We start from the raw sequence: 27039 nt of genomic DNA on the forward strand, positions 1-27039 counted from the left end.
CCAAACATAGGCTGATGTTCTATGGTAATCTCCAGAAATCATTCATCTTGCATAATTGAAGTTTTATGTTCAACATTTACCAATTTCTCCTTCCTCTTCTCTAAATATGACAGACTTGGGGATGGGGAGGAACAAGATCTTACTTTGTAGCCGAAGCTAGCCTGAAAGTGAATCGGTAGCTTCAAATTCATGATCCTCCTGCCTCAACCTACCAAGTGCTCAGAATTATAGAAATAAACGATACCACGGCCAGTTAAGACCGATTTTTTATTTTAATGTGTATTTTTATCAAGGTAACAAATGTTTGTATAGCGATCTTTCCCCCTAAATACTATAACCATGAACTGATAGGATGTGCTTGGTTCACCGAACAGGAACCCATTAGGAAGCCTTATCTAGTTAGAAGCCTTCAGAGATGAAGCAGACTAGCCTCTGTAACACACTTTTCAGGAGCTACATCAGACTAATTTTTATTCATGGAATGGCTTTACCTCCAAGGCACTTTTACACTTATCTAATTTGTTCATACAACATTCTTGTGAGATAGACCAGGGCAATTATTATGAACTCAGTTCAACAGATGGAGTGGTAAGGCCAAAGAGTATTCAAAAGATATGTCAAACATCATACAATTACTGACTGAGCCAAAGTTAGGGGCTGATGCTTCTGCTTCCCAGTGTATTACTCTAGTCAACTGAAACTCTGCTTTCCACCTCACTACTGTCAGCCAGCATCACAGGACACCCACAGGCGATAGTTAGCAAGCATACAACACTGGACTTCTAGGCAGAGTTATTAACAGGATGTCCTGGCACACACAGCAGCTTCTACCCTGTGAAAACAAAAATCTCCATTTAATAGCTGTCTCATAGGGTATGGCTACATGAGCCTATAACTACAGATATGGGGCTGGGAACAGGGGGAACCTAAGAGCTCCATGGCTGGCCGGCCTCGCTGGGAAGGCGGGCTTCTGGTTCAGTGAGAGAGACCTTGTCTCAAGGTATAGAGCAGAGAATGGTAGAACCATCTAGTGTTTTTCTCTGGCTTCTGCATACCCATATATGAGTACATGCACCCACATACTCACTTCACTACACACACACACACACACACACACACACACACACGCACGCGCACACACACACACGCATGCACACACACATGCACACAAATAAATACTATTTGGTAATTGCTCCCCACCACCAATAGTCTGGTACCAACATATCCAAGTCCACATACTAATTTTCTTAGCAAAAACACTAGCATTAACTCAAATCCAGTCCACAATTCTGCAAGAGTCAGGCAGCAGAAAACAACTTAGTAAATTTTTTTTCTGTGAAGCATAAGAAAGTATTTTCTAGTTTTATTTTTTCTTAGCCTGTTTATTAAGACTTTGATGCTCTTTTGTACATGTGACTCTGCTATATTTGAGGTACATAGTTTACTATTATTAAAACTTATAGGCAATCAGAGGAGTACTTCAGGTACTATAGTTTTGCAATGACTAACAAGGAAGTTATTATTATTATCTATTATATATTAATACAAACAATATACATTAATATATTATATCAATATAATAATATTAATTATAAATATATAAATATATATTATATATTAATATCTATTATTTCTACAAGAAAAGAAATGGCTGTGTGTCACCTATTGTACACAAATATGTTACCTCCAGTAAGCTATCCTAAGCCATTTGTAACTGCCTTATAAATATTCTCACTCCACAAACTCTTTCATTTATTTTTCTTAGTATATATTTGGCAAGTACCAAACATCAATCAAGAAGTTACATTCTCAAAGCTGAACAAACTGTTCTAAGTACTCTAAGCTTTCCCACAAGCCAGGTATCCAGGATAAACTTAGCATGACTATAATGTATAGCAGGACTTCGGGGTTTCTGTCACATTCTGTATGGATATTAAAACACATTCAAACATTTTTACAATGCTAGGCTGAGTTTTTGTTGGGAAACATCTTCATTTTGTCGCAAGCTCAATGGCCAGTATCCTTTGGCTATTCAGTTTTCAACCTCAGACTCTGCACTCTTCGGAAATGTCAATACTGGTGAGGGCTTGGATTAATAATGAAAGCTTTGCCCATGGGAGCACATCTATAATCCCAAATAGCTGAGGAGGCTCCTCTGAGGGGGAAAAATGGCAGTCATGACCAAATCAGAACACAAGAGAATCGGGGGCTATGAATCACAGCACTGGACCAGACCAAGCCCTCAGAGAACTGTTATGAGCAATGTGTGCTGTGATACATCAGCGGCTATTAACAGTTGCTATAGGAAGCAGTCTCATGATGTTCATCCCTGTTCTTCTGGAAGCTGATGTGAGGGTCCTCTTAGAGCACACAGGGTCAGGCTCACATGAGCTCCTTGAAAATTTTCCTACCAAATTTCTTTAGGCTCCCTTGAGAAATGATTTTATTTTTTATCACATTGAACAGTAGGTTACAAAAAAACAAAACAAAACAAAACAAAACAAAAGAAATCAAATGGGTAGCCTGATTACAGGTAACTCTGTGGGTAATTACAGTGAGTACTGTCTGTCTCAACACCTGCTTCACCCTGAATGGTCCTACCCATGATTTTCATTCCTGTACGTACCCCTTTGTAATTCAGAAGGCTAACATTTCATGTATTCTTTTTATGTGCTTGTGCTTGTGTGTTCTCGTGTGTTTTGATGCAGCTATGTGTGGTATATGCACACTTATACATATGCATGCATATGTGTATAGAAGCATAAAGCTGGCATCAGGTGTCTTTTTTTGATAACTCTCCCCACTGTTTATTGAGGCATGATCTCTTGCTGAATTCTGAGCATGTCAATCCCAGTTAGTCTAGCTAATTAGTTTGCCCTGGGGATCCCACACTTTCACATGGTTCTAGGGATCTGAACTCAGTAGTTAGCTTGCCCTGGGGAATCCCACACTTTCACATGGTTCTGGGATCTGAACTCAGTAGTTAGCTTGCCCTGGGGATCCTGCCCTTTCACATGGTTCTGGGATCTGAACTCAGGTCTTGATGATTTTGTAGAGAGTGCTTCATCTACGGAGCCACCTCTTCAGCACCACATTGCATATGTTCCTACAAAGCCATTAAAAATACCTTTTGACACAAAGCTTATCATTAACAATTAAAAATATAGTCTAGTCTATTAAGAGAACAACTTTAAAATGTTTCATTCTTTTTCAAACACGAGCAGTAAAGGAAATCCTAGACAGTAAAGAACATGAGTCTGTACCTTTAAAATTTGAGGAGACAATGAACCTTGCTTTTCTCAGAGCTCCTTGCTCTAAACCAGCACAAGAGGGAAAATGCTCGCCTAACTGGATTGTCTGTTCCTGCTGCAGTGAGAGAACACTTTCCTCCAGTGCCCCTAGGGTTATGTGTAGATTAAGCAGCAAGCCTCTCATGGAGAAGGAAGCACTTTCTTCTGTGTGTCAGCAAACACTAATTTAACAAATTCATTAACAGCGGATTAACACTAAAGAAGTTCTTGCTCCAAATGCGACTGGGTTTCCACCTGTGAACTGGACCGACAAGCTTGGATAACTGCAAGGTGGAATTAAATATTCATCTCCACTTACAGTGCTCCACCCTCAGCCCTTACTAAATCCATGTTGACTGACAAGGGAAGGAAGGGAAGAGTAAAGGCATCTGATGGGCTGAGATGAAGACTATTGCACACAACTTTTTAACACTGCCTGTCTTCTGCTCCTGCCTCCTAAAGAAGGAAAGAAGCAGAGTTCAGAGAAAAAGAAAAAACTTACAGATAGAAAGGGAAAAAGAGACTGCTATCTCAAGAGGTACAGCCTAGCATATTGGATTAGCTCACATATCAGTGCTTACTACTTGCTTTATGTTATTTAATCCCCAAGCAGCCTCAGCAACAGAAATTAACTCCATTACACTGATGAAGAAAACATTAGCATTTGCCACCTTTCCCAAGATCATATAGATAACAAACTACAATGCTAGAACCTTGCTAAGTCCAGATGGTACAGATGGATCTACTGATGGCTGAATATATTTACGTAGTTGTTATACCATCTTGGTGGATTAAGGATCTTACAATTATAAAATGTACTTTATCTCTAGTAACAATGTTCACTAATGTCCATTCCATCCCAACCCAGAGAGAAATAATGAAGTGGGATGGAGCAGAGCCAACTGAGTAGAGCCTTCAGTGAATCCACTGTATAGATCCTCACTTGTACACAATGCTAAACCAGAGAGTTGACACGATCTGTTTGAGCAAGTGCTGAAGAGGATGTGTAGACACTCTGACACAGACTGGCAGGAATGCAAAATGGTACAGACACTGTGCAAGAGAGTTTAGTAGTTCCTAAAACCAAGTTATTTATAGGCTCTGCAAAGCAAAGTTTGAATAAGTTTATATATTACCTACAATTACTACAGCAATTATTATTGAATAAGTAGATTAGTTTTGTCTATTTCATTTACTTAATGAATAGTTTTGAACTGGGAAAAAAAGAGTCATAGAGCTACTGTGTTGGTAAAAGACAGCTACAGGGCAAGGGCACAGCTGAAAGATTACTTAGAGACTAACTCTGTTATCCCAGGTGAGAAATGACAGTGTTTTGGATTAGGACTGCAGTAGGAACAGTGAAAAGATTTCAGAATGAACATACATACATACATACATACCTATATACTTACATACATCTGGTACATATATCTGTACCAAACAGATTTGCTGATGGGTCATATGAGGTTTGAGCAACTGTTAACAGGGATATTACTAACCAAGATGGAGAAGGCTGAGGGGAGATGGTGTATGCATACCTGGAATAAACTCTCCCATCAGATGTTAACTAGGACACTGCTCCTATCCTTAGACTAAGTAGTCTGTCCAAAGGATTCCTTTACTTGTTGACATTGAACTACTCAAAGGATAAACGATCCTAGAAGGGCCTGACCTAATCAGGGAGCTCTGGAGGAAAGTGAAGAACAGCAGCAGATGCTGAGATATTGGTGCCAAGGAAGAGAGCAGATAGTCATGGGAACTGCCTAGGGTGAGAGCAGCTTTGAGGAGGTGAGCGACTCAGCCCTCCAGCTTCAGACATTGAAGTTTGCAAGCAGCCACACTCTAAAGGAACCTGGATAAAGAGCCAGATCACTAGGTAACTGCCTGGGGAATTCTCAGCAGAGACTTAGCTAACCCATAACTACCCGTCCTCCCGACTCACAGAAACTATGGACACATGTGGGTTCCTCTTAAAATTCTGAATCCTGTTGTTTCTCATAAAGCAATCTTAAACTGAAAAAAATTACAAAGTTCATCAGCTTTTTGATGTTTTTCAATGAATCAATTTTTGGTTTCACCGTTTTTTTCTGTTTTCATTCTCTATGCATTACTTTCTTTTCAAAAGTTTATAGATTTACTTTTTATGTTATATGTATGAACATTTTGCCTGCGTGTATGTGTGTACACCAAGTGCATGACTGGTGCCCATGGAGGTCAGAAAAGGGCATCAGATACCTAGAAACTGGACTTATGGACGGTTGTGAGTTACCATACGACTGCTGGGAATCGAACCCAGGTCCTTTGCAAGAGTAACAAGTGCTCTTAACCACTAAGCCATCTCCAGCCCTTTTAATTTCAGCTGCAATCCTTATTTCTCTTTTCTTTTGCTTAGTCTTCTGTTTATTTTTCACTTTTTCTAATATCTCAGGATGGAAAGTTATACACCAATCAATTTGAAATCTTTAAGTATTAAAAATTTGCATAAACATTTACAATGGTTACTTTTACAATGAAAATATTGATCTGATATAAGCACACTATTGAACTTTAATGCTTTCTATTTTTACCAAATAAAATATATTAGTCTGTGGAAATTAGGTAATCTTTACTTATCTTTATATCTATACAATCCTAGATGATCTCTACTTGGACTTAACACATTACTTTGGTTGTTATTTGCTAGTTGACATGCACGTATGTGTGTGTGTTGTGTGTGTGTTCTACAGTGTAACTTAGTTCACTAGTACTGCCTTAACATATTACCAGAGTAGTTTATTTTCTTTTGTTTTTTGGGGCTACAGTCCCAAGCACAATAGGGAGGAGAGTTGGTTCCTTATGAGGCCCTGTGTGTAAATGGTCATTTTCGTATCTTCATATCCAGTTGTATTGGTTCTTCCCTCTTCTCAGAGAATGACTGTAGTCAAAATGAATTAAGCCCATTCTAATGACTGACTTTACCTCTTTAAAGATCAGTGCCCCAATGTAGTCATGCTCTAAGGAGACTGAGAGTTACTACTTCAACACGTGAATTTTGTGGAACACAATTCAGTTCCTAACAGTAAAGTAACCTTCTTTGGGGAAGGGAGTATGTCATCCATTCTGATATCAGTGGTGTCTGAATGGGGGTGTTTCCTTACAGAATAAATATAGTCCAACATTAGATAAAAAACAGGAAAAGTGAGACTTTGGATCACTTTTGAATTTAGGAATACATGTAGACTACACAAAGTCATCTTAGAGGGGTGGTTAAAAAGGTTTCACTGTTCAACCTAGTTGTTATCTACTCCTTTCTTATTTATCTGTACATTGCAATGTAGGAACAAGATACACTACCATACCTATTAGGTAAGCTGTTTGCTTAAGCTATTTTTCTCCTGATAATTGTATGTTTATATATTTATAATGTACATGTGTAGTAACTTAGAAAGCTCAGAATGTTGTACAGAAGAAACTAAACATCACACTGACTCAACTGATTTTGGAATTATAACTGTTAACTTTGGGCATGGTCCCTTTTGGTCTTTTGGTAAAGTGACCTGTAGTATGTGCTATTGCTATTATATTTTCAGAAAAAGAAAATAGTGGTTAAATAATTAATTAATTATTAATGTATTTCATAGCCAAACAGATATGGGGTCTAGTCCCAACACTACCACTTCATCAACTTTGTGAGTTTGTCCATATTAATCTAAATCTCAGTTTCTTTGTCTACAAAGTCTAAGGATACATTTCATGGAGTTACTTTGAAGACACAGTAGAGTAGTACCAATGAAGCTCTTGGGCAGTATCAATCATATTTAATAAACAGCTGGCTTTATTATTATCTTGCTTAACTTCATTTGATCCTTATTTCATAGTTCTATACTTCTTTTGTCATTTTGATACCGGTAAGCATTTTCCTAGACAGTGGTTGTTATCGATATGAAGAAAATGGAGTTAGATAAATCTGAACTAAAACTTGAGCAATGTTATTTACAATCTAAGCAGTTCTGACAAATGTGTGAGTTGTCTGTGCTTCAGTCTCCTCATCTGGGATACACATTATCAATAGCAAATGTAACCACAAGGTGGACATACCTTGTGGGAATGGACATTCAGGTAAAATATTTTACACAACATCTGGAATATGTAAGAACTCACTAAACACTGCCATCCAAACAGGATCTTAAGGGTGACATTGTATTGCAAATATAGATGTTAGACTCTTCTGTTCTCATTTTTTTTCTGTATATAGTGAACAATAAAATCTTGGTTTATATCTTGCCTATAAATCTTGACCAATGTTTTCAGTTGTTTTCTTAAATTCAGCAGCTGATACATTAAGCCAGGAAACCTTTTATTTTCAAATAAAATCTGAACCAGAAGGGACAATAAAAAAGACCTATAAATAAAGGAGTTGAAAGGAGTTCAGAGATTGAAATGGGTGGTGCGGTAGGCAAAAAGCTGTGCGTGCTTCTCCTTGGGGTAACCCAGGACAGCTCTCCTTATGAAAATGCTTGAAAATTACTGAGCAAAACATCTTGGAATATAAAACTTCCTTTTCTCTGTGTAACAAACAAGGAGTTGTCCACATGTGGTTCTGGCGCTGTGCTGTAGGCAAAGATGGAGCGACAGTAACATGACCACTGTTCAACATGAACATTCTATACCCAGGATGAAATCCAAGCACACGAATCCCTGACTCTTCAATTAATCCTGTGCAATATAAATAGCAATTGATTTTAATGACACAAGATGTTACATTCAGGATTAATGTGGTTCTTCATATGCTTGTTGCTCCACCAGGACACAGAACCTGGCCCCGGCTACATCAGTCACCTTCTGTATGTGTCCCTATTACACTTGTACTCAGTCAGTATATTCACAATCATAAGAGGTGAAGAACTGTTAATTCCATCCTAGTTGGATTCAAAATGTTCTATCACAAACTGGAAATTTCAGAAAATTTTCTACATGTAATATCTTATGCATTTGCAATTTGTCAAAGTATATGCCTTTAAACATGAGTTAGGGATAAGACCCATAAACTTCTCAAGATTCAAATAAACACAAAAAACTTAAATATTAAAACAAAATGAAAAATCAAGTATGGGTAAGTATGCCTTATGAAGACAATCACTTTAGTTGCTAACATCAGGTCTTTTACATTTTTTGAAAGCAACTAACTCTTCTAAAAAAAAACTAATGGAAAACTAACACTATAAACTCAACTTTACACTCTTCAGTTTGCCAGGGTATAATGTTCTGTTGAAAGCAGTATGCCTACAAACACAGTTCATTTTAAAAACAGGTGTCCCAGATAATGACACTTGATCTGACACCTTCTTGCTTTGGTAAGTAATACTGACATTGAGGGCAAGAACTTGATTTATGCTTTGACCAGGGCTCTGAGTCGACTGCAGGGTATGCAAGCTGCTGTAGCACTTGAGCACTAGGCAAATGTGCTATGTTAATTATTGTTACATGATCTTGACATGAGCTAATCCCCATTCCTGTTAACTTCCATAGTAATTGAAGCTTCAATGCTTAAATGATAACAAGAGCTGGATAATACAGAACAATATAAAATTCAGCAGATGAGGGGACAGTCAGTGACAGCCATTCATCTCATTAGTTGAATACATATTTATTTCATAAAATAGAATGTCTGTACATCAAAGCATCTCAGTCCACCATTAAATCTGGAAGTAATGCAAGGAGAAATGGTGCATGCTGCTTCTGCTTTGAGCTTCCTATTCCCACCATATTAAAAAGAGGCACCGAAAGTTGTGATTATAGGAGAGTACCGGAGTTGATGATCAGACATGAATTCGCAACTGACATGCTTTGACACTCTAGCTTATTGAGCAACAGCTTACACCAGCACACAAAAGCTGTGATTTCTGTTTCCACAAAGGATGTTATAATTCAGAATACCATATCATTTAGCACTGGTATGGGTAACCACAGTAAGGTAACTTATAGAGCCATGTTACATGTCAGAGTTCATACTTATTAACATTAAATCTAAACATTTAACTAAGGGCAGGAAGTAGTTAAAAGCACTGTTTTTACTAATCAGAATAAAGCAGTGCTACACTAGATTTTATATAGATTATTTCTGTAAAATAGTAACCCTATAGGAACTTGTAGAAAATGACTGACCAATCAAAACCAAGTTGACTGAACTCTGAGTCATGCCCCAGTTCATTAAATACTTAACCTACTCAATATCTTCTGCTCAATTTATGCTGTCCTAGACTGGAGACCTTCACTGCTCTGGCCCTTCTCTTCAGAATCTTATTTCTACCACTGTGGCTACTTTTTACAAAAAAAAAAAATAAATAAAAAATAAAATACAATTACCCTCTTCCCTTTCTTCCCTCTATCCCTTCCTATATCCTGTCCTCTCTCATTTTCTCTCAAATTCATGGCCTCTTTTTTAATCACACACACACACACACACACACACACACACACACACACACTCACGCTGAATCTGTTTAGTGTTGCTTATATATACATGATCTCAGGGGCTGACCACTTGGCATTGGATAACTAATTACTGGCTCAACTCTAAGGACTTAAGGACCAATTCCCCCTCTGTCAGCAATCATTAGTTCACTATAATTCTTTTTCTAGGGTTGGGCCTTGTGAAATTTCCCTCTTCCCATGTTAGTATGTCTTGTTCAAATGTTGTTTAGGCAGCCATATTCTTATGAAGAAGATATAATTACAATTTATATGAAAAATAACAATTAGAAATGTAGTCCATTGCTCTAAGATATTATTTGGTTTTTTATGTGCATGTTTTAAAAGTCTAAACTAGGCTGGGCAAGGTGGTTCATAAATAGAATTGTACCTCTTCAGTGTCTTGGGCAGAAGGATTGCCATGAGTCTGAGGCCGTGTAGAGTACATAATGAGTTCTAGCCCTGTATTAGAAGGCTCCCCTTTGCCTTCCCCTGAGAATCTATAAAATAGAAAACTAATAGTGGTTATCTTGGGTGGTAGCTTTTGGGATTTGCTTTCTGTTTTTCTACATTTTTAAATTGCCACAAATGAATATCTTTAAAATAAAAGTGTGAATCTATTTTAATATTGTGCTGTGTACTGTGTTCTTGGCATGGCATCCAATTACTGATAGGTTAAGAGGAATATTTATTTATACTCTGTGTTTAGTCACCAGATCATTCTACCTTCCATATTAAAAATGGCCTAGAAACACAATGTTAGACAACATTACTGTAACAGAAACAGGGGAAATGTCAGTCCTCCTGGCCTTTGGAGGCCCCGTTGTTTCAACTGTTTAAAAACAGGACAGTTTAAAAAGAAGAGAATGTAAGCAGTAATTTCAAGCAACTACTTTTACTGCCAACAAGGCAACTCATGAAGAGGCACCAGGGTCTTTCTGGTGAGATGTCTGCAGCCAGCATTCACATACACACCTCGTAACACTTTAAAAGCCACTCATAAGGATGCTGAGATTTAATAAGCTCCAGTACAATACAATTACAAGATCTGTGGGCATTTCCCCCTTTTTGGAATTTAAGAGACAATAAAACGGATTTGGAAGGAAATACTTGAAAGATGCTGGTACTAACCCATTCTAATACTTAAGGCACTTGTGAAGAGATAAACAAATGTCTGCGGTCACTGCTCCTGCATTTAAAATCTAATCTTTTCTCCAGGGCTCAAACTTCCTTCTTTTATGCTACAAGCTATTTTTCAAGTCAATGAAAGTCTTCATTTGTATAATTTGTAAAATAATAAGGTTGAGATAAATGATCTCAGGATCCCTTCAAGCCTTACAATTTTAATATTTCTGAAGGGCTACTATATTAATGACTATTTTTCTAGATCTGGTAGAAATGAGTAACTGATACAATTAATATTTTAGTTTTTTTTTTTTTTCAGGGAGCCTGGGGTTACTTTCCATCAAAATTGATATGGTAATACACTTTAATCCTATCACAGAGTTGTAGCACGAATATCTTTACTAATAAAATCATACACATTACCGAACATTAAAAGTAGCCACACTAGGGTTAGGTGTTTCAAAGAGAACGCCAGCACTGACGACTGACTGACTGACCTGATGACTTGATCGCAGTGAGCACACATGGGGGTTCGCTTCCCGGCTGGGATGTGCTCGGCTCTCTGCACGAGGGTGTCTTGGTCACTTGGCGGCCCCACAGCCGAGTTCGTAGGGACCCCTGGACCTGAAGAAGTTGCATTGTTTGTAATTCTTCCAGTAGAAGGTGCTAGAAGTGAAATGCAAGAGAGTCAGAATGTGAACAAGCCAAATAGGAACTTTTCCTGATAACAAATACTGGTTATCTGTTGACACTGTGGCAAAGTTCTAACGGTGCTGTAGCTAAACGGGTGAACAGAAAATATAAACCCAAGGATGAGCACAAAATATGACTGACAACCACGGTGTGAACCCATTCCTTTCTTACTTTCACAGGAGACATGGTTAGGTGACCATCACAGGCGACATATTTCTTTCCATCTAGTTATCTCTGCTCACCTGAACTAATTAAACTTAGTTCTCAATATATCACAGGCACACAAGAAACACAGTGTGTTGGAGATAAAGAGCTCACTCACTCTATTCTCCTCCAGTTTGTATTTCTCAAGAAAACCACATCATCAGTTACCAGGCATGCCGGCTCGTTATCCAGGATCATCCCTAATCCTTCCTGAACAGCTCTGGTAAGAACAGGTCCAGATTTGGCCGATTTGGCCTCCCCTTCTCCATTCCTACAATGTTTCCTATTGAGGTCCCGAATGTTTTCTTTCTGGAGGAGCTGCCAAGATGGCTTTCTCCCTTATAGCCATTTTCCCAGTGACCACTGAAGACTGTAACACTGGCAAACCACAGTTCTGTAAAGTGTTTCAGGTGTCTCTCTGCTCTCTGACCAGTGTATGTAGTACATGTCTCTCTGCACTGTACACAAGTCCTTCTAGTGACATCCTCCTCAATGTCACTTTTCACCACTCCGCCTTCACTTAGGGCCACAGCAATCCTAAACTGCCTCACGTTTACTTGTATATGTGACCTTCTATGCACAGGTTGTCCTTGCTCCCTTCCCCTTGCTTGCATAGCAACTACCACGTATGATTTAAGGCTCAGTTCCTCCATGAACTATTTCAGACCCTTGTCCTGACCCACATCTGCCATGGTTCCTTCCACATAACAGAGATCAAATATTTGTCTCCTAGGTTCCCATAACTTTCATGAATGCCTTAATTATTCTACTAATACTTCTGTGTATTTTCTTCTTCAAATAGCATGTTCCCAAGACCTCTTAATTCTTCAACAAATACAATCTCTGAAATGAATGAATAAATAAATAAATCAATACATTAGTGAGGAAGCACAAATAGGTCTGAAACCAGCAGAGAGGCCTTCTCTTTATCCACAAACAATTCAAATCTAACGGGCTAGAAAATACACACATTTAAATGGTTTAAAGGGAACAACTTAAATGAAAAGTATACACATACAACACAAAACCAATACTGTGTGATACATATATTCTTCTATGCCCACACAAGTGGACAACATCTATTAAAGGTGTATTAGAAATGTGTAAAATTAATTAAGATAGCTATGAGGATGCTTTTCCTTCATTGGAATAAAACCTGTTGGCAAGGATTTGCAATTACCGATCCCAAAGCGTTGCACTTCAACAGTACTGCGTGTGGCGCTCACTCTATGAAAAGGAGCTTTCAACACTAGGGAGCCTGACAAGGGTGGGAACGCGTTTCCACTCTCCTCGGCTTACATATTCTCTTAAACAAATGGGCAAGGCCATCCCTGCCATATCCACTTCGAGTATCTTCTTGGTACTGTTTACTCTCACAGTGCAACCCTACCCTCGCCTCTACAGCTCTTCGGTTCCTATGCACAGGTTTGCTATGTCCTCAAACACTCGGAAGCACTTTCCATGCTCAATCTGGAAGTCTTTACATTTAAAGCATGCAAATGGGTCTCCTCTTGGGCACGTTACAGCTTTTCCTGAGAACCTTCCTTTTCTCCCATGTAGGCAGGCACAGATGGCAAGCATTCTGCCTCCCACGCCCCTAATGTGTCATGTTTAGACTCTAGTAACTACTCCATAGTCAGTGTTTTCAAATCAACTCCCCCTGCTGCCCCCGCCCCATCCAAACTGTACCCTATCATTTGAATTCCAGTTTTGAATTCCTTAAGTCTAGACAAGTTTCATCACTATTCCAGCTGCAATCTTTGACTTCTTCCATTTCCCCATTTCTTGTGACACATGCTTGCGTGGATGCACACACACACACACACACACACACACACACACACACACACACACACTTTGCTCAGGGTCCCTTTTAGAAAACCATACTTAACACTACTTCTGTAACCTTCAGCCAATGAAATGTCCAGTAAGTGCAGCTTCCTTACTTCCCCTTGCCCTATTCTGTAAGATCATACATACACACTTTGCTTTCTTCTCCAAAGTCTCTGCTGACTACTATGGTAGAAGTGCTCTCTTTCTCTTTTAACATCTATCACACTTTGCCTGGATAATTCACATATATTTATCAAACTCCTGTTCACATCTTCTCTTCTCCGAGTCAATTAGTTCTCAAAATGGGTACAATATATCCACTCTTTCTTTTCCACTAGAAAACCGCCTTAAGAATAGAAAGTGAAAAGACAAATGGAGAAGAGAAGGGCACAGCTCCCTTTGCTGTTTCTGCCCTCAGACTACACAGAAAGCGATTTCTTAAGTGTGGATTAGGGTTACGGTTTCAAATGGGAAAGTTACTAATTGGAAAATCTGGAAATCAGACCTCAAAGAGAATGAAACCCTTTCATCTACCGTATCACATTATCTATGCATAAGCCCTAAAGTACTGAGTCATCCGGACATTTTACAGCAATAAATGAGTACAAAAATTCTCAAACAGTCACTGTGGGACATAAACCATCTGGCACAGGCCTCAAGAAGGTACATGAGGAACTAACTTATTTATATGAGAAGCATTTTTAATCACAAGGCATGTGGCTGGATCGTAAATACAAATGAGAAGGCTCCAAGTCCTCCTGCTTTCTATTAGTCTCATGTACACCACCTCGGATGTGAAGGAAATGCTCACACACACCTGTTTGCTGCTGTGTGCTAGCACCCTGGCTGGCACACAAAGCCATGTAGTCCCTGCTAATAACTGAGCCCTGAGCAGCTCCAAGGCAGACTTACTTACAATATGGATAAAATACTATTTCCTCAGACTGGGTCTCACACTTCTCTAGTACAGGAACAGCTAACATCTGAACAACGAAGCATCATCCTGTGGCTCAAGTCACTTAGCAAGATGAGTTGTAAGAACATGAGGCACTGGGTGAACGAAACAATGGAAAGGGAGCCCTGTTCCTGTGAGGATTCCTGCACCACTTCAGAAAAACAGTCTGCCATGGAGACCAAATGCTTCAAATGTATTGAACCCTCTGTAAAGGTGATCCATTGCTGTGGGATGTTCTGTATGGCAAATGAGTTGCTGATTAGTCAATAAATAAAACACTGATTGGCCATTGGCTAGGCAGGAAGTGTAGGTGGGACAAGGAGGAGAATAAAGCTGGGAAGTGGAAGGCTGAGTCAGAGAGACACTGCCAGCCGCCATGATGAGAAACAGCATGTAAAGATGCCAGTAAGCCACGAGCCATGTGGCAAGGTATAGATTAATGGAAATAGATTAATTTAAGCTGTAAGAACAGTTAGCAAGAAGTCTACCACGGCCATACAGTTTGTAACCAATGTAAGTCTCTGTGTTTACTTGGTCGGGTCTGAGGGTCTGTGGGATTGGCAGGTCAGAGAGATTTGTCCTGACTGGGCCAGGCAGGAAAACTCTAGCTACAATCCATCTTGATGACAATTTACTTACCTATAACATTTTTTTCTTTCTTTTTAAATTTTAGTAAGACAGTCACAGAGGAACATGGCACCAGTCCCATTTCACAACGTGGAAATACAAGCCACGAGTCAGTCATGAGTCAGTACAGTGTCACAGGAACATTGGGAAGTGAGCTCCACTTTACATTAGATTTCTTCTTCAACCTTAATCCTGAACAAGTTTCATTAAATTTGGATTCTTTTTGGAGAATGTCTACCTCAGTGGAACCTTGTTTGAAATGTTTTCCTTTTGTAATAAACATATTTCAGCAAAACTCTTAGGTACTCAGTAAACCATGAGAATGTCCCCTTCATTAACTAAAATTGCTACCTTAGTTTTTTAAGGGTTAAAAATGACACAGATCCATACCTGACCTTTCCTTTTTCTTTTCAACACTTGGTATTTACAGAGATTAACATCAAATAAGTTAAACTGGTATTAAATAATTTATCAGTATACTAGATGGCTCTCAGCATATAAAAAAGGATTTGTTAAAACAATCAAGTAAAATATACAGAATAAAAAGTAGTTGAATTGATAGTTTTAAAAATATTTGTCATGATGTATCTCTTGTAATCTGTGACTTCTTATATCTCTCCATTCCTTACCATACACACTCTTACACACACATACACACACACACACACACAAACACACACACACACACACATCCACAAAACCCTACACACAAAACCACTCACACATCTATGAACTTTTGTGTATGTTGAAAGGTTAAAGGAAATAGAGAAGAACAGACTTGTTTCATCATTACAACAGCGTGATTGTTAGCACTCAAAAGATTAAGAATGCACAGACAGAAAAGGACAGTGACTGCCCACGAATTTAAGCAACTGGTTCACGTGCTACTCAGCATTGAGCATTGTGCTGGATTTAGCAGTATGAATATGAACTATTTCTGCATTTTGAAGTTTATAGAAGGTTATAGACTAGCAAATAATCTATAGGATGCAGTGTACGTATGAAATGTTTCTCAAAGGCACAAGTAACGTGGCTTTGTGTCCCCATCCAAGGTGCTACGAGATGGTGGTGGACCCTTTCATAAGGTGGAGCCTAATAGGTGTTTCGTGGGGGCATGATCTCCTGATGTTGGCTGTTAGGTGAATGGGCTTCCTCTGCCACATGATCCTGCCATGATGACACTTCATCACAGATTCACAAGCAGAAAAGGACAATGGACTGAAACCTGTGCAACTACCCTCTGATTGGATGTGAGGCCTGCTCCACAGAGAAGCCTAGCTAATAACAGGCATGGTGAGTCCATCCCTAAGTGGGGAAACTAAATTCACATTATCAAGCTGCCTTCTAAATATATGTTTGTACTCATAGACAAAATCCCTAAGCTTTAATCAGAGAGGCATCTCTTTACAGTGACTTGACAGTGAATATAGAGACTTGTGGATGCCCAAGAAGCTAAGAAGAAGTGACAACTGAGGACTCAGCCCTAAACTACACATTACATGGAGAAGACCTCAAGGCTTGGAAAACTCTGTGGAAGTATGTAAGAAATGGAAATACAGTGAAGAAGTGTGAAATGCCAACCTCTAGACTCCATATAGCCATCTGCAATCATGAATTCACAGCCGTAGTTACCTGCACCGGGCCTATGTAAGACAGGTCCTGTCAACAATTGGTAGTGGAAGGAGCTCACAGGATTCTTGTGATTTACAACTCAAATTCCACCAAGTCGTCTCCAACTGATAAGCAAGTTTTAAGTGCACTAGTATCAGATTTTTTCCTTTACTGCAAAAAAGTCTACACTCAAAGACTCTATGTACCAGGCAGTGGACTAACCACTGAACTATTGGCTCTTTCCAGTGTCTAGGAGAGGAGGACTCATTGTCTCCAGTCGTACACCTAACCTACTGCTGAGCCTACCAAACTATAGTGTAGAGCTCCAAACCCATGGCCACTTGGACAGCCCTGGTTAAACTTAGTAGGTCACAAATAAGACAAACAGATGTGAACCTGTAAGGAAGAGGTTGTAGGGGAATTGGAGAGGGTAGGGGTGTGTGAGAGTTGACAGTATGTATCAAGTACATTTGTCCAAGTTGTCAAATAACTAATTTATTTTTACAAATCTTAGAAATAGTAAGGAAAATAAACCTTTAATCTTTTAATGTTGATTATTATCTTGTGTATTTTTTCACCCATAGAAAGCTGATTAACACATGGAGTAAGTACTAGGAGATGGAAATATAGTAAGTTTATCAATTAGCTATTCAATCATTCAGCAAGTATGTTGGGTAGTTTTTGTCAACTTGACACAATCCTAGACATAACTGAGAACAGGAATCACAGCTGAGGAACTGCCATTGTCTTCTATCATATCCGTGGGGCATTTCCTTGATTAGTAATTGATGTGAGAGCATCCAGGCCACTGTGGGTGCCACCACTGGGCAAGTGGTTCTGGGTTGTAAGAAAGCAAGCTAAGCAATCCATGGAGTGGATTCAGTTCCTGCAACCAGATTACTACCTTGAGTTCCTGCCTTAATTTTCCTTCATGGTGGGCTATATAAGATGAAATAAACTCTTTTCTCCTCTCAGAATTGCTGTGGTCATGGTGCTTACCACAGCAATAAGAAAGCAAACTAGGATGGGGAGCATATACGAAAAGCCTAATGAGCAGACACGACACTCCGGACGAATATACAATAGATGACAGCATGCACGGTCTTGGTCCTCAGATAGGCGAGGCCTTAAAAAAAAACAACAAACTTTTGTTGTCATTCATCTCAATACAGTCAGAATATTGAGTATGTGAACTCAGAACAAATATCTAAAGCTGTAAGGATGATCAAAGAGTCGTCAGCATACTCACATTTGAGTTACAGAACTGAACTATATGCGGTGAAAGTAGAAAATCGAGGTGCTCCTTGGACAGAAAACAAGCAGTGTAAGAACCTTAAAGACAGACTTGTAGGAGGAAATCTAGGAGAATAAACCACAGAAGCCAATAAAGGAAAAGGTGGGAAATCTGGCTCCTTAAATGACACCTACTCCAAAGTCTTTGTCTCTATGAATGCATTCATTTAAACACATATAATGAATCAATTATATGCCATGTTCTCTGCTACTGACTGCTTTGACTCACTATACTATGAAAGCAAAAGCGATGCTCGAGCATGACAGAAATGTGAAAGTACTAACTCCCTGATCAGCTTAGGAGAGACCAATCATAATCAAGATGATTACTCTCTACTATTTTAATTTTTCATTTCCTTACTATGCTGTCCTAGCTAGCTTCAGCTGTCAACCTGACACAGCCTAGAGTTATCTGAAGGCATCTCAACTGAGGACTGGCCAGATCAAGTTGACCTATGGCCATGTCTATGAGGGAGTCTTGACTGATCACTGAGGTGGAAGGGACCAGCCCACTGTGGGTGGCACCACACCTAGCCAGGTGGCCCTGAGCTAAATAAGGGTACAGAGCCAGAGAGAAAGCAAGAGGACAAGCCAACAAGAAGCCTGTGTCCACGGTTTCTGTTTAGTTCCTGTTCCAACTTCTCTCAATGATGGACTATGATCTGGAAGTCTAAGCCAAATTAAACCCTTCCTCCTCAAATTGCTTCTGGTCAGAGTGCTTTATTACAGCAACAGAGATCAAAATGAGCATACGTGGATAATTTAGGAATAATGTATTAAAGCACTATTTTTCCCTTTTTGCTTGTAAAACTATCATTCAAAATACAACAAACCTGTCCTAGAGCCTCTAACAGTTTAGATTATATTAAGACATTAGTATATTTTGTAATAGGCTATTTTATATTCCACAATGATATTTTTTTCTTTCTTTAAACATGGCTACCTATTCTTTAAGTCATTAAAGCTAATAAATGCAAAATTCTTTAAATAAAGCATATGCATGTAAGGCTTGATACCCTATGTTTAAAAAAACATTTAATAGGAGTATGCATTTGTGTTTGTATGTTTATGAATAAATAAGCAAAATAAAATTATGCTAATTAACATAGAAATAACCATAAAACTGTGATTCCTTATAAAAATCATGTAATATTTTACTTTCATTGTCAGAAGAATGAGGCTGAAAATGTTAGTGAATATGAATGTTTCCAGAAAGGAAAAATGACAAGTGTCCAATGCTCCAACAAAACTCAGATATGAGTTATGATGTGAAAAACAACTGTTTGAATGGTAAGCGCTGTTTTTATTAGAAACACTGGGGTTTGTATAAATAACTGGTCCTTACTACAGTGACACTCTGCCATTCTTGGGGAGGTAAAGACTTATAACTCAGCAGTGGAATATGTTCTCAAAAGGTATGGTAGAAATTTTAACACATAAAAACTTGAGTAGCAGTATGGCAACACACATGCATATACTTGTGGACAGTGAGTCTTACTTCTCTGCCCCTTCTCCAACCATCTTAAACAGATGATGGCCAAGAGAAAACACACAGGGTCTGTGCATTTTTTTCTATCAAGCTCCTTATGCTGAAAGCATAAACAACAGTCTACTTTTCATAATCCAGGCGTGAAATCACACCCATCAAAAATGGAAAAAGTTAAGCCAAGATCTAAGATCAGAGGACACTCTGAGGTTTGTGCAATTTTTATTAAATGGAATAAAGGACTTGCTTAATTCAATGATTAAAAGCTAAGTTGGACAGATTCAGCTCTGATCATCGATGTAAGCAGCGGAGAATGCTGGCACGTTTGCCATGAAGAATGGAAACAGATGCAGAGAAGGTTAAGTATCCAGTAGCCGCGGCTTCACCAGGACAGGTTCTTCCATTAGCCCCGTCCTTTCAACTCGAAGAACCCAGATTAAACTGGATCTAGAATGTCTTAATTAAAGTGAACATAGGAATTGGATTAGGTATACTCTCTTTAAATTTTTTTTTATATTGCATGTCTCCAAATATTAGTCAGTACACAGATTTGCCTTTTTCTCTCTATTGAGCTTACACAAAAATTTTCTTCGGGTCACAGTTACAATTACACAGCAGATATTTAAAAAAAAAACAACAACACACAAGCTGTCAACACAGACGGTTTACTACCATTGATTAAAGTCAACAAATAATTCATTTCTCACAATATGCACAGCATTTTCTGAATAATTTCATTCATTACATTGTGATGTGAGACATATGGTGGGAAGAAAAGTTCATGCTTGTGCGAAGCTAGTGTTATTCATAAACAATGGAAAAGAATAAGAGCAAAGGAAAAGAAACAAAAAAGGACCCAGATAAGATATTTATTTTTTTTTTAAATCTAAAAAACTTATTTAGCATGTGTCTGTACGTTTGTGTGTTCCACACCTTTAACTGCTCAGCCATCTTACCAGCACAAACATCTTAAACGGAGAAACTCAAGTGTGACCCACAGCCTCAGGAATATTAGAAAGGATGGTTAAACTTAGCTGAGGGCTGGGGAGACAACTCAGCTGGCAAAGTGCTTGCCATGCAAGCGTGAGAACCTGAGTTTGGATGCCCGCACCCACGTAAGAGCCAGGCATGGTGACAAATGCCTAGAATCCTAGCATCCTAGCCCCGGTGAAGTAAAGACAATCCCTAGGGCTTGCTGGCTAGCCAGTCTACATAACCTGTGAGGAGACCTGTGTGAGGGCTATTCTTAGCCGCCAACTTGACTACATCTGGAATTAACTAAAACCTAACTGGTAGACCAGTGAGGGACCCTTTCTTTTCTTCTTTCCTAATTTAATTTTTTATTCTTTGTGGATTTCACATCATGTATCTCGATCACACTCATCTCCTCATTTCTTCCCATCTGCCCTCTGCCCTTGTAACCTCCCCTGAAAGAAAAAACAAAATAAAATTTAAAAGAAAAGAAGAGAAAAGTAAAGAAAGAAAAAAGAAAAATCTTGTCATGGGAGCTGTAGTGTGACACAGTGAGTCACACAGTACACACTTTAGTCCATACATCTTTACTTGCACATGTTCATTACAATGAGGCATTGGTCTGGTTCGAAGCCTCTGATTTCTGTCACACTATCGATACTGCGCCCTCAGTGGGACCCCTCTTGGATATGATGTTGTTGTGCTGTGTTGTGGAGATCCTGAAGCTTTGGGTGTGCAGGACTGGACCCTTTAGGTGCTCTAGCAGTTCATACATGGGGTGGATGTGGGGTGGGCCAATTCATAGCCCTGGTTCTGGGTCTGGGTGGTAGCTGGGTTGGTCAGCCCGATTAAATTATTTAAAGTGGGAAGACTCACTTAATCCAAGTCTTCTGTGGTGGGAAGATCTACCTTTAATCTGGGCCATACCTTCTGGTGGCAGCCTATATAATGGATATGGAAGAAAAAAGCTCTCTCTCCCTCTCTCTCTCTCTCTCTCTCTCTCTCTCTCTCTCTCTCTCTCTCTCTCTCTCTCTTTGCCTGCTTGCTCTCACTCTTGCTGACGAGTCTATTCCTTCACTACTATTAGATGCTACTTCTTTGGGATTCTGGAGTATACTGAAGACCAGCTGAGACATTCAGCCTAGTGGATGGAATGACTACTGGATTCTTGGACCTTCTATTTGCAGGTAGCCGTTGTTGGACTAGTTGAATCACAACCTATAAACCATTTTAAGAAATTCCATACACACACACACACACACACACACACACACACACACACACTCATTCTGTAAGTTCTGTTCCTCTAGAGAACCCTGACTAATACACCCAGTCTCCCCCCCCCAAAAAAAAAGGACAGCTATTGAGGAAGATATGACATTGATCTCTATCCTCAACACATACAAACATGTGTACACACACACACACACACACACACACACACACTCTAATAGATTTCTAGCTAGGTATGGTGGTTCTCTCCTATAATCCTACCATTGGGAGCCTGAGAATAGAGGACCATGAGTTCAAGGTTAACTTTAGCTACACAGTGAATTTGAGACAGACCAGACTACATAAGACTTGGTTTCAAATGACTATAAAAATAATTGTAGAATTTGGCTCATATTTGGATAAGAAAGCATGTAAGTATATATATTAAGAATATTTCATTATTTCTAAAGATGTGATAAAATAATTTTAACATTTTCTCAACAACAACAACAACAAAACATCTAATCTCAGAGAAAAGGAAAAGAGAGAAGAAGGACTCACGTTTCCTATATACTCAGCATCTTCATTAGGCAGACAAAGAAGGATTGATATAGAAAGAAAAGAAAATACAAGATTTCATCATGCTAAATGATACTGTTTACTAAGCTGTAGCATTTGAAAAGCCATCACTTGGGCTCAGTTTCCCAATCTGGAAGACAATAACTACCACAAAATAAATAACTATCACAAATAAAACGAAACCATGTAAACAAACTGTTGACTACATTGCAAAGTGTACACAATGGCTCCCAAATCTCAGGTGCTGAACTCTGACAAGAGACTTCATATGATGAACTCACCCGCTCATTCAACCACCACCTCGAGGCCAGACACAATATCCACACCAAGAACTCCACTTAAGTGATACACCCAGAGATAAGCACTTGCCTCCAATCATCTTCTGGAGGTTGATACTGATGAGCAAATAAATAACTACATGTGAAATAGAGCTGGTACTGCAAAAGGTGCTTCCAGAGCCCCAGTTGAGTTTGTATTTACTGAGCAGAATTAGGAAGCATAGCATTTTTCTTGTACATATGGTTTGAATCCAGAGTTGAGGTTTTTCTGTAAAGAACCATAAAATTACTATTTCAGACTTTGTGCGACTTTCTGACTCTTGCAAATGTGGTGGTTTGGATGGAAATGGCCCCCTGAGGCTCACAGGGAGGGAGTGGCGCCATTAGTGGCACCTGCAGGTGTGGCTTGTCAGAGGAAGTGTGTCACTGGGGATGGGCTTTGAGGTTTCCGATGCTCAAGCCAGGGCCAGTGTCACTCTCTCTTCCCAATGTCTGCTGAGATGGATGTAGAACTCTCAGCTACCTCTCCAGCACCTTGTCTGCCTTCCCACTGTCATGCTTCCTGCCATGATAATGGACTAAACCTCTGAACTGCAAGGTAGCCCCCATTAAATGTTTTCCTTTATAAGAACTGCCATGGTCATAGTGTCTCTTCACAGAAATAAAACTACAACTAAGACAGTAAATATTCAACTATGCCACTGAAGCTGGAAAATAGCTATGGATGATATGTAAAGAAGTGAGCATGGCCACACTTCAATAAAACTTCATTTACAAAAATAGATGGCAGGTAGGCCAGATGTGATCAAGGACACTTGAATCACATGTGTGAAATAATAAGAGTAGCAACTCTTTAAGAAAAGCATTTATGACTGAACCTAGGTATTTTCTCTTATCTTACAAAAAGATTACTATACTAGCATGAAATGAAAATGGGAAGAAAGAAGGGCTTCTACAGCTGTGCCTTCACAACACTGGCCAGCTTCAACATCAAAACAAAACCCAAAAGAAAACACCCATAAATAAAGAAAGGGGATAATTAATGGTGTTACTTTTATTGTTTCCTATTCAAGAAGCATGATTTTGAACTCAAATGAACTTGCTATCTGAGGATAGCAAGTATATTCTCTGCATCACACCCCAATTCTGACAGTGGACAACTTCCTTCAGGCATCTGTGGCAAGTGAACTATTTAATGATGTAAAAATGCAGAGAGCAAATGGCAATAAAACATTATTAGAAGAGATGAAATTCATGTAACTGGTAGCAGTTTACTTACTAATACAAAAATTTAAAAATAGAACCAATAAATCCATCCATCTTAGCTAAGCAAATCTAGTTATCTCGATATATTAGTGTAGCACAAAGCCTACAATGAAATTTGGGGTGGCTGTAGCAACAGCAATTTCCTTTCTCACCCATATCTACTTTAGCTTTCAAATAAATATAGAATTTACATCCACTTACAACTGAGATGAACACTGTTCAGTCTTTGATCTAATCAAATCTCATAAATAATTGAGTCTTTCTTGGAGAAAAAAATAACATATCAAATCTCTCCCAAGCTCTATCTACCCATAATAAAGTAAAAAAGCTGTATTTTACTTCTAAAATGTACCCCGCAGCACAGGCATCATATGATAGAAGGGGTGAATTAACTAGAATCATAGCTAAATCATCTGAATTTCAAACATGTAGTTTAGATGCAAAGAATATGCCACTTAAAGCAGATTTCAGCAGTTGTCAGGCACATGGCTAATTCTATCTGTCCTCAAAAAGAATCCCTTCAAGATCTAGTCCTCCTTACGTAATCACTGATGCGCTCATGCGACACAGGAAATGGGCTATCTAGGGTCAAAGTAATAGTCCACCATACTATAAATTGGATAGTTCCTTTTACTTTTCTCAGAGCCTGTTAACTATGTACATGTAATGACTTAGAGTGTAGACTTGATAAAGATAGTTACCAAAACTGAAAATACAATTAAAATGATTCCTGCTAATGATCAAGGATATCTACCATTTTACTGTAGATGATGCAGTTTGTTCCTTTCTAGGCTGCTGCTGCATTCAAGTAAGACGATGAGTTCTCCTTCAATAAAGAGTGTAAGACATCTAACGTCAGTTAAGTACTTTGTAAACTATTTTTGTCCTTTTCCTTTGACATCTGACCACACCAAATTTACTGTTCCCTAAAATATTTCTAACTGATCACACTTTTATATTACATAACATAAACAAGCTTATTTATCTTGTACTTGCCCAAAATACAACTTACATTCTTTAGAAAGCACTGATTTTTATACTTTCACATCACCATCAATTAAGATCCCTTGCTTTCGCTGCATATTAAAGCTTTTCTGTATAATAAAAAGAAAAGCAAGTCAAGGGTTGGGGAGATGGAAAAGAAAGAGTAAAGTGCTCCCTCTGCACACAGCGAGCAAGAGCTTGGCACGTATGTGAAAATCAGGCCTGTGGCATGCCTCACCCCAGCAATGGGGAGAAGTGGGGAGACAATCCAGTTAAAACTGTGAGCATCAGGTTCAATGAGAGACCCTGTCACAAAGACATAAAATGGAGAAGAAGAGAAAGACACCCAACGCCAACCTCTGCCCTCTACAGGGGCATTCAGAGCGAGCACACCCACACGGGTGATTACACACTCATGCACCACATATACTCACACACCAAAAAAGAAAAAGAGCAAATTATTACTAAAAACTGTGTGTCACCTGATAGAAAGACAATGCTGACTTAGCAGGAATGCTGGGAAAGCTGGGTGTACAGGCACCTGTCTGCACTCTCATCGCCTGGAAGGGCAGGCATAAGGGGAATCTGAGGCCGACAAGGGCTACAGCAAGGCTCTACTGAAAATGGCATGGGCATTGAGGTTTCTTCAATATGGAATATCAGAAGTCAGGAAAGCTGAACATCACATGACATGTGATGACTGTTTCTCAGTGAGATGCTTTTGTTTTCATCTAAATAGCTATACTTGCATAGATGCATTTAATAATAAAAGCCTTTTTTCTTTTCTTGCCACTGTCAGCAGACATGCAAGTAAACAAGGCTCAGCTGGGAGCTGTGTGGGCACACAATTAAAGAAAGTGTGCAGGTGATGCTGTTCTTACATGGAAGAACTGCTAATGAAAACAGCAAACTAGAAAGTTTCAGCAAACCCAACATTACTGTGAGAGAAAATGTGCTGGACAGTCTTATGTCAACTTGACACAAGCTAAAGTCATCTGAGAAGAGGGAACCTCAATTAAGAAAATGCCTCTGTAAGATAGGACTATAGGCAAGCCTGTAGGACATTTTCCTAATTAGTGACTGATGGGGAAGGCCCAGCCCACTGTGGGTGGTACCATCCCTGGGCTGGTTCCTGGGTTCTATAAGAAAGCAGGTTGAGCAAGCCAGTAAACAACACCCCCTCCATGGCCTCTGTATCAGCTCCTGCCTCCACTTTCCTGCCCTGTTTAAGTACCTGCCCTGACTTCCTTCAATGATGGACTGTGATGTGGAAGTGTAAGCCGAATAAGCCCTTTCCTCTCCAAATTGCTTTGGTCATGGTGTTTTGTGCAGCAATAGCAACTCTAAGATGGAAAACGACACAACATTTAATTTTTAATGGCTCTTTTACCTAAAGAAAATTCCAAACAATGATTTGGGGAAAGGAATTTTAAGGTATTTATCAAAGATAAATGATAACGTTAATAAATTTATTGAGTATCATTTACAGATCCTATCAAAGATTCTGAAAATGAGAAAGAAGGAAATGTATATTAGGAGAAATAAATGCATAAGCAAAAGGAAAAGCTGCATACATCAGGCCATCATAAAGGTAACCTTAAGTTTATTTTTAGTGAAGTGAAAGGTGCATCCAATCCAGATTTATATGTTGCAACTTGACATATTACATTAAAAATCAAATATATAGGCAGCCAATTGTTTATGCCATAGTCTCAATTGCTTACATCCAATCATAACCCTTTAGTGTCCTATAATCTCATAGGAAGTGGCACTATTAGGAGGGTGGCTTTGTTGGAGTGGGTATGGCTTTGTTGGAGGAAGTGTGTCACTGTGGGGTTGGGTGTTGAGGTTTCCTATGCTCTGGATACCACCCAGTGTTTCAGTTAACTTCCTGTTGCATGCAAGATGTAGGACTCTCAGCTACTACTCCAGCTCTACATCTGCCTGCATGCCGCCATGCTCTCCATCATGATAATGGACTGAACCTCTGAAACTGTAAGCGAGTCACCCCAATCAATTGTTTTCTGTATAAGAGTTGCCCTGGTCATGGTGTCTTTTCACAGCAGTAGAAACCCTAAGACAATGTCCATGGGAGATCTGTTTTAGAACCCCTGAAGATACTAAAATCTTCAGATGTACAAGTTCCTTATGTAACAGCCATCCTACTTTAATATAACTTAA

At 39.1% G+C, this 27039-nt stretch overlaps 1 protein-coding gene across 3 annotated transcripts in view; it reads right to left on the minus strand.

The window, feature by feature from the left end:
• Positions 1-27039, minus strand: part of Pdlim5 (PDZ and LIM domain 5) — a 178483-nt gene that overhangs the window by 9822 nt on the left and 141622 nt on the right. For all 3 annotated transcript variants that reach the window (XM_059266355.1, XM_059266356.1, XM_059266354.1), the window contains one exon: positions 11363-11531. In XM_059266355.1, coding sequence (XP_059122338.1) covers positions 11363-11531 — 169 coding nt within the window. The remainder of the gene's footprint in view (positions 1-11362; positions 11532-27039) is intronic.

Source organism: Peromyscus eremicus, chromosome 6, assembly GCF_949786415.1.
Source record: "Peromyscus eremicus chromosome 6, PerEre_H2_v1, whole genome shotgun sequence".
NCBI lineage: Eukaryota > Metazoa > Chordata > Mammalia > Rodentia > Cricetidae > Peromyscus > Peromyscus eremicus.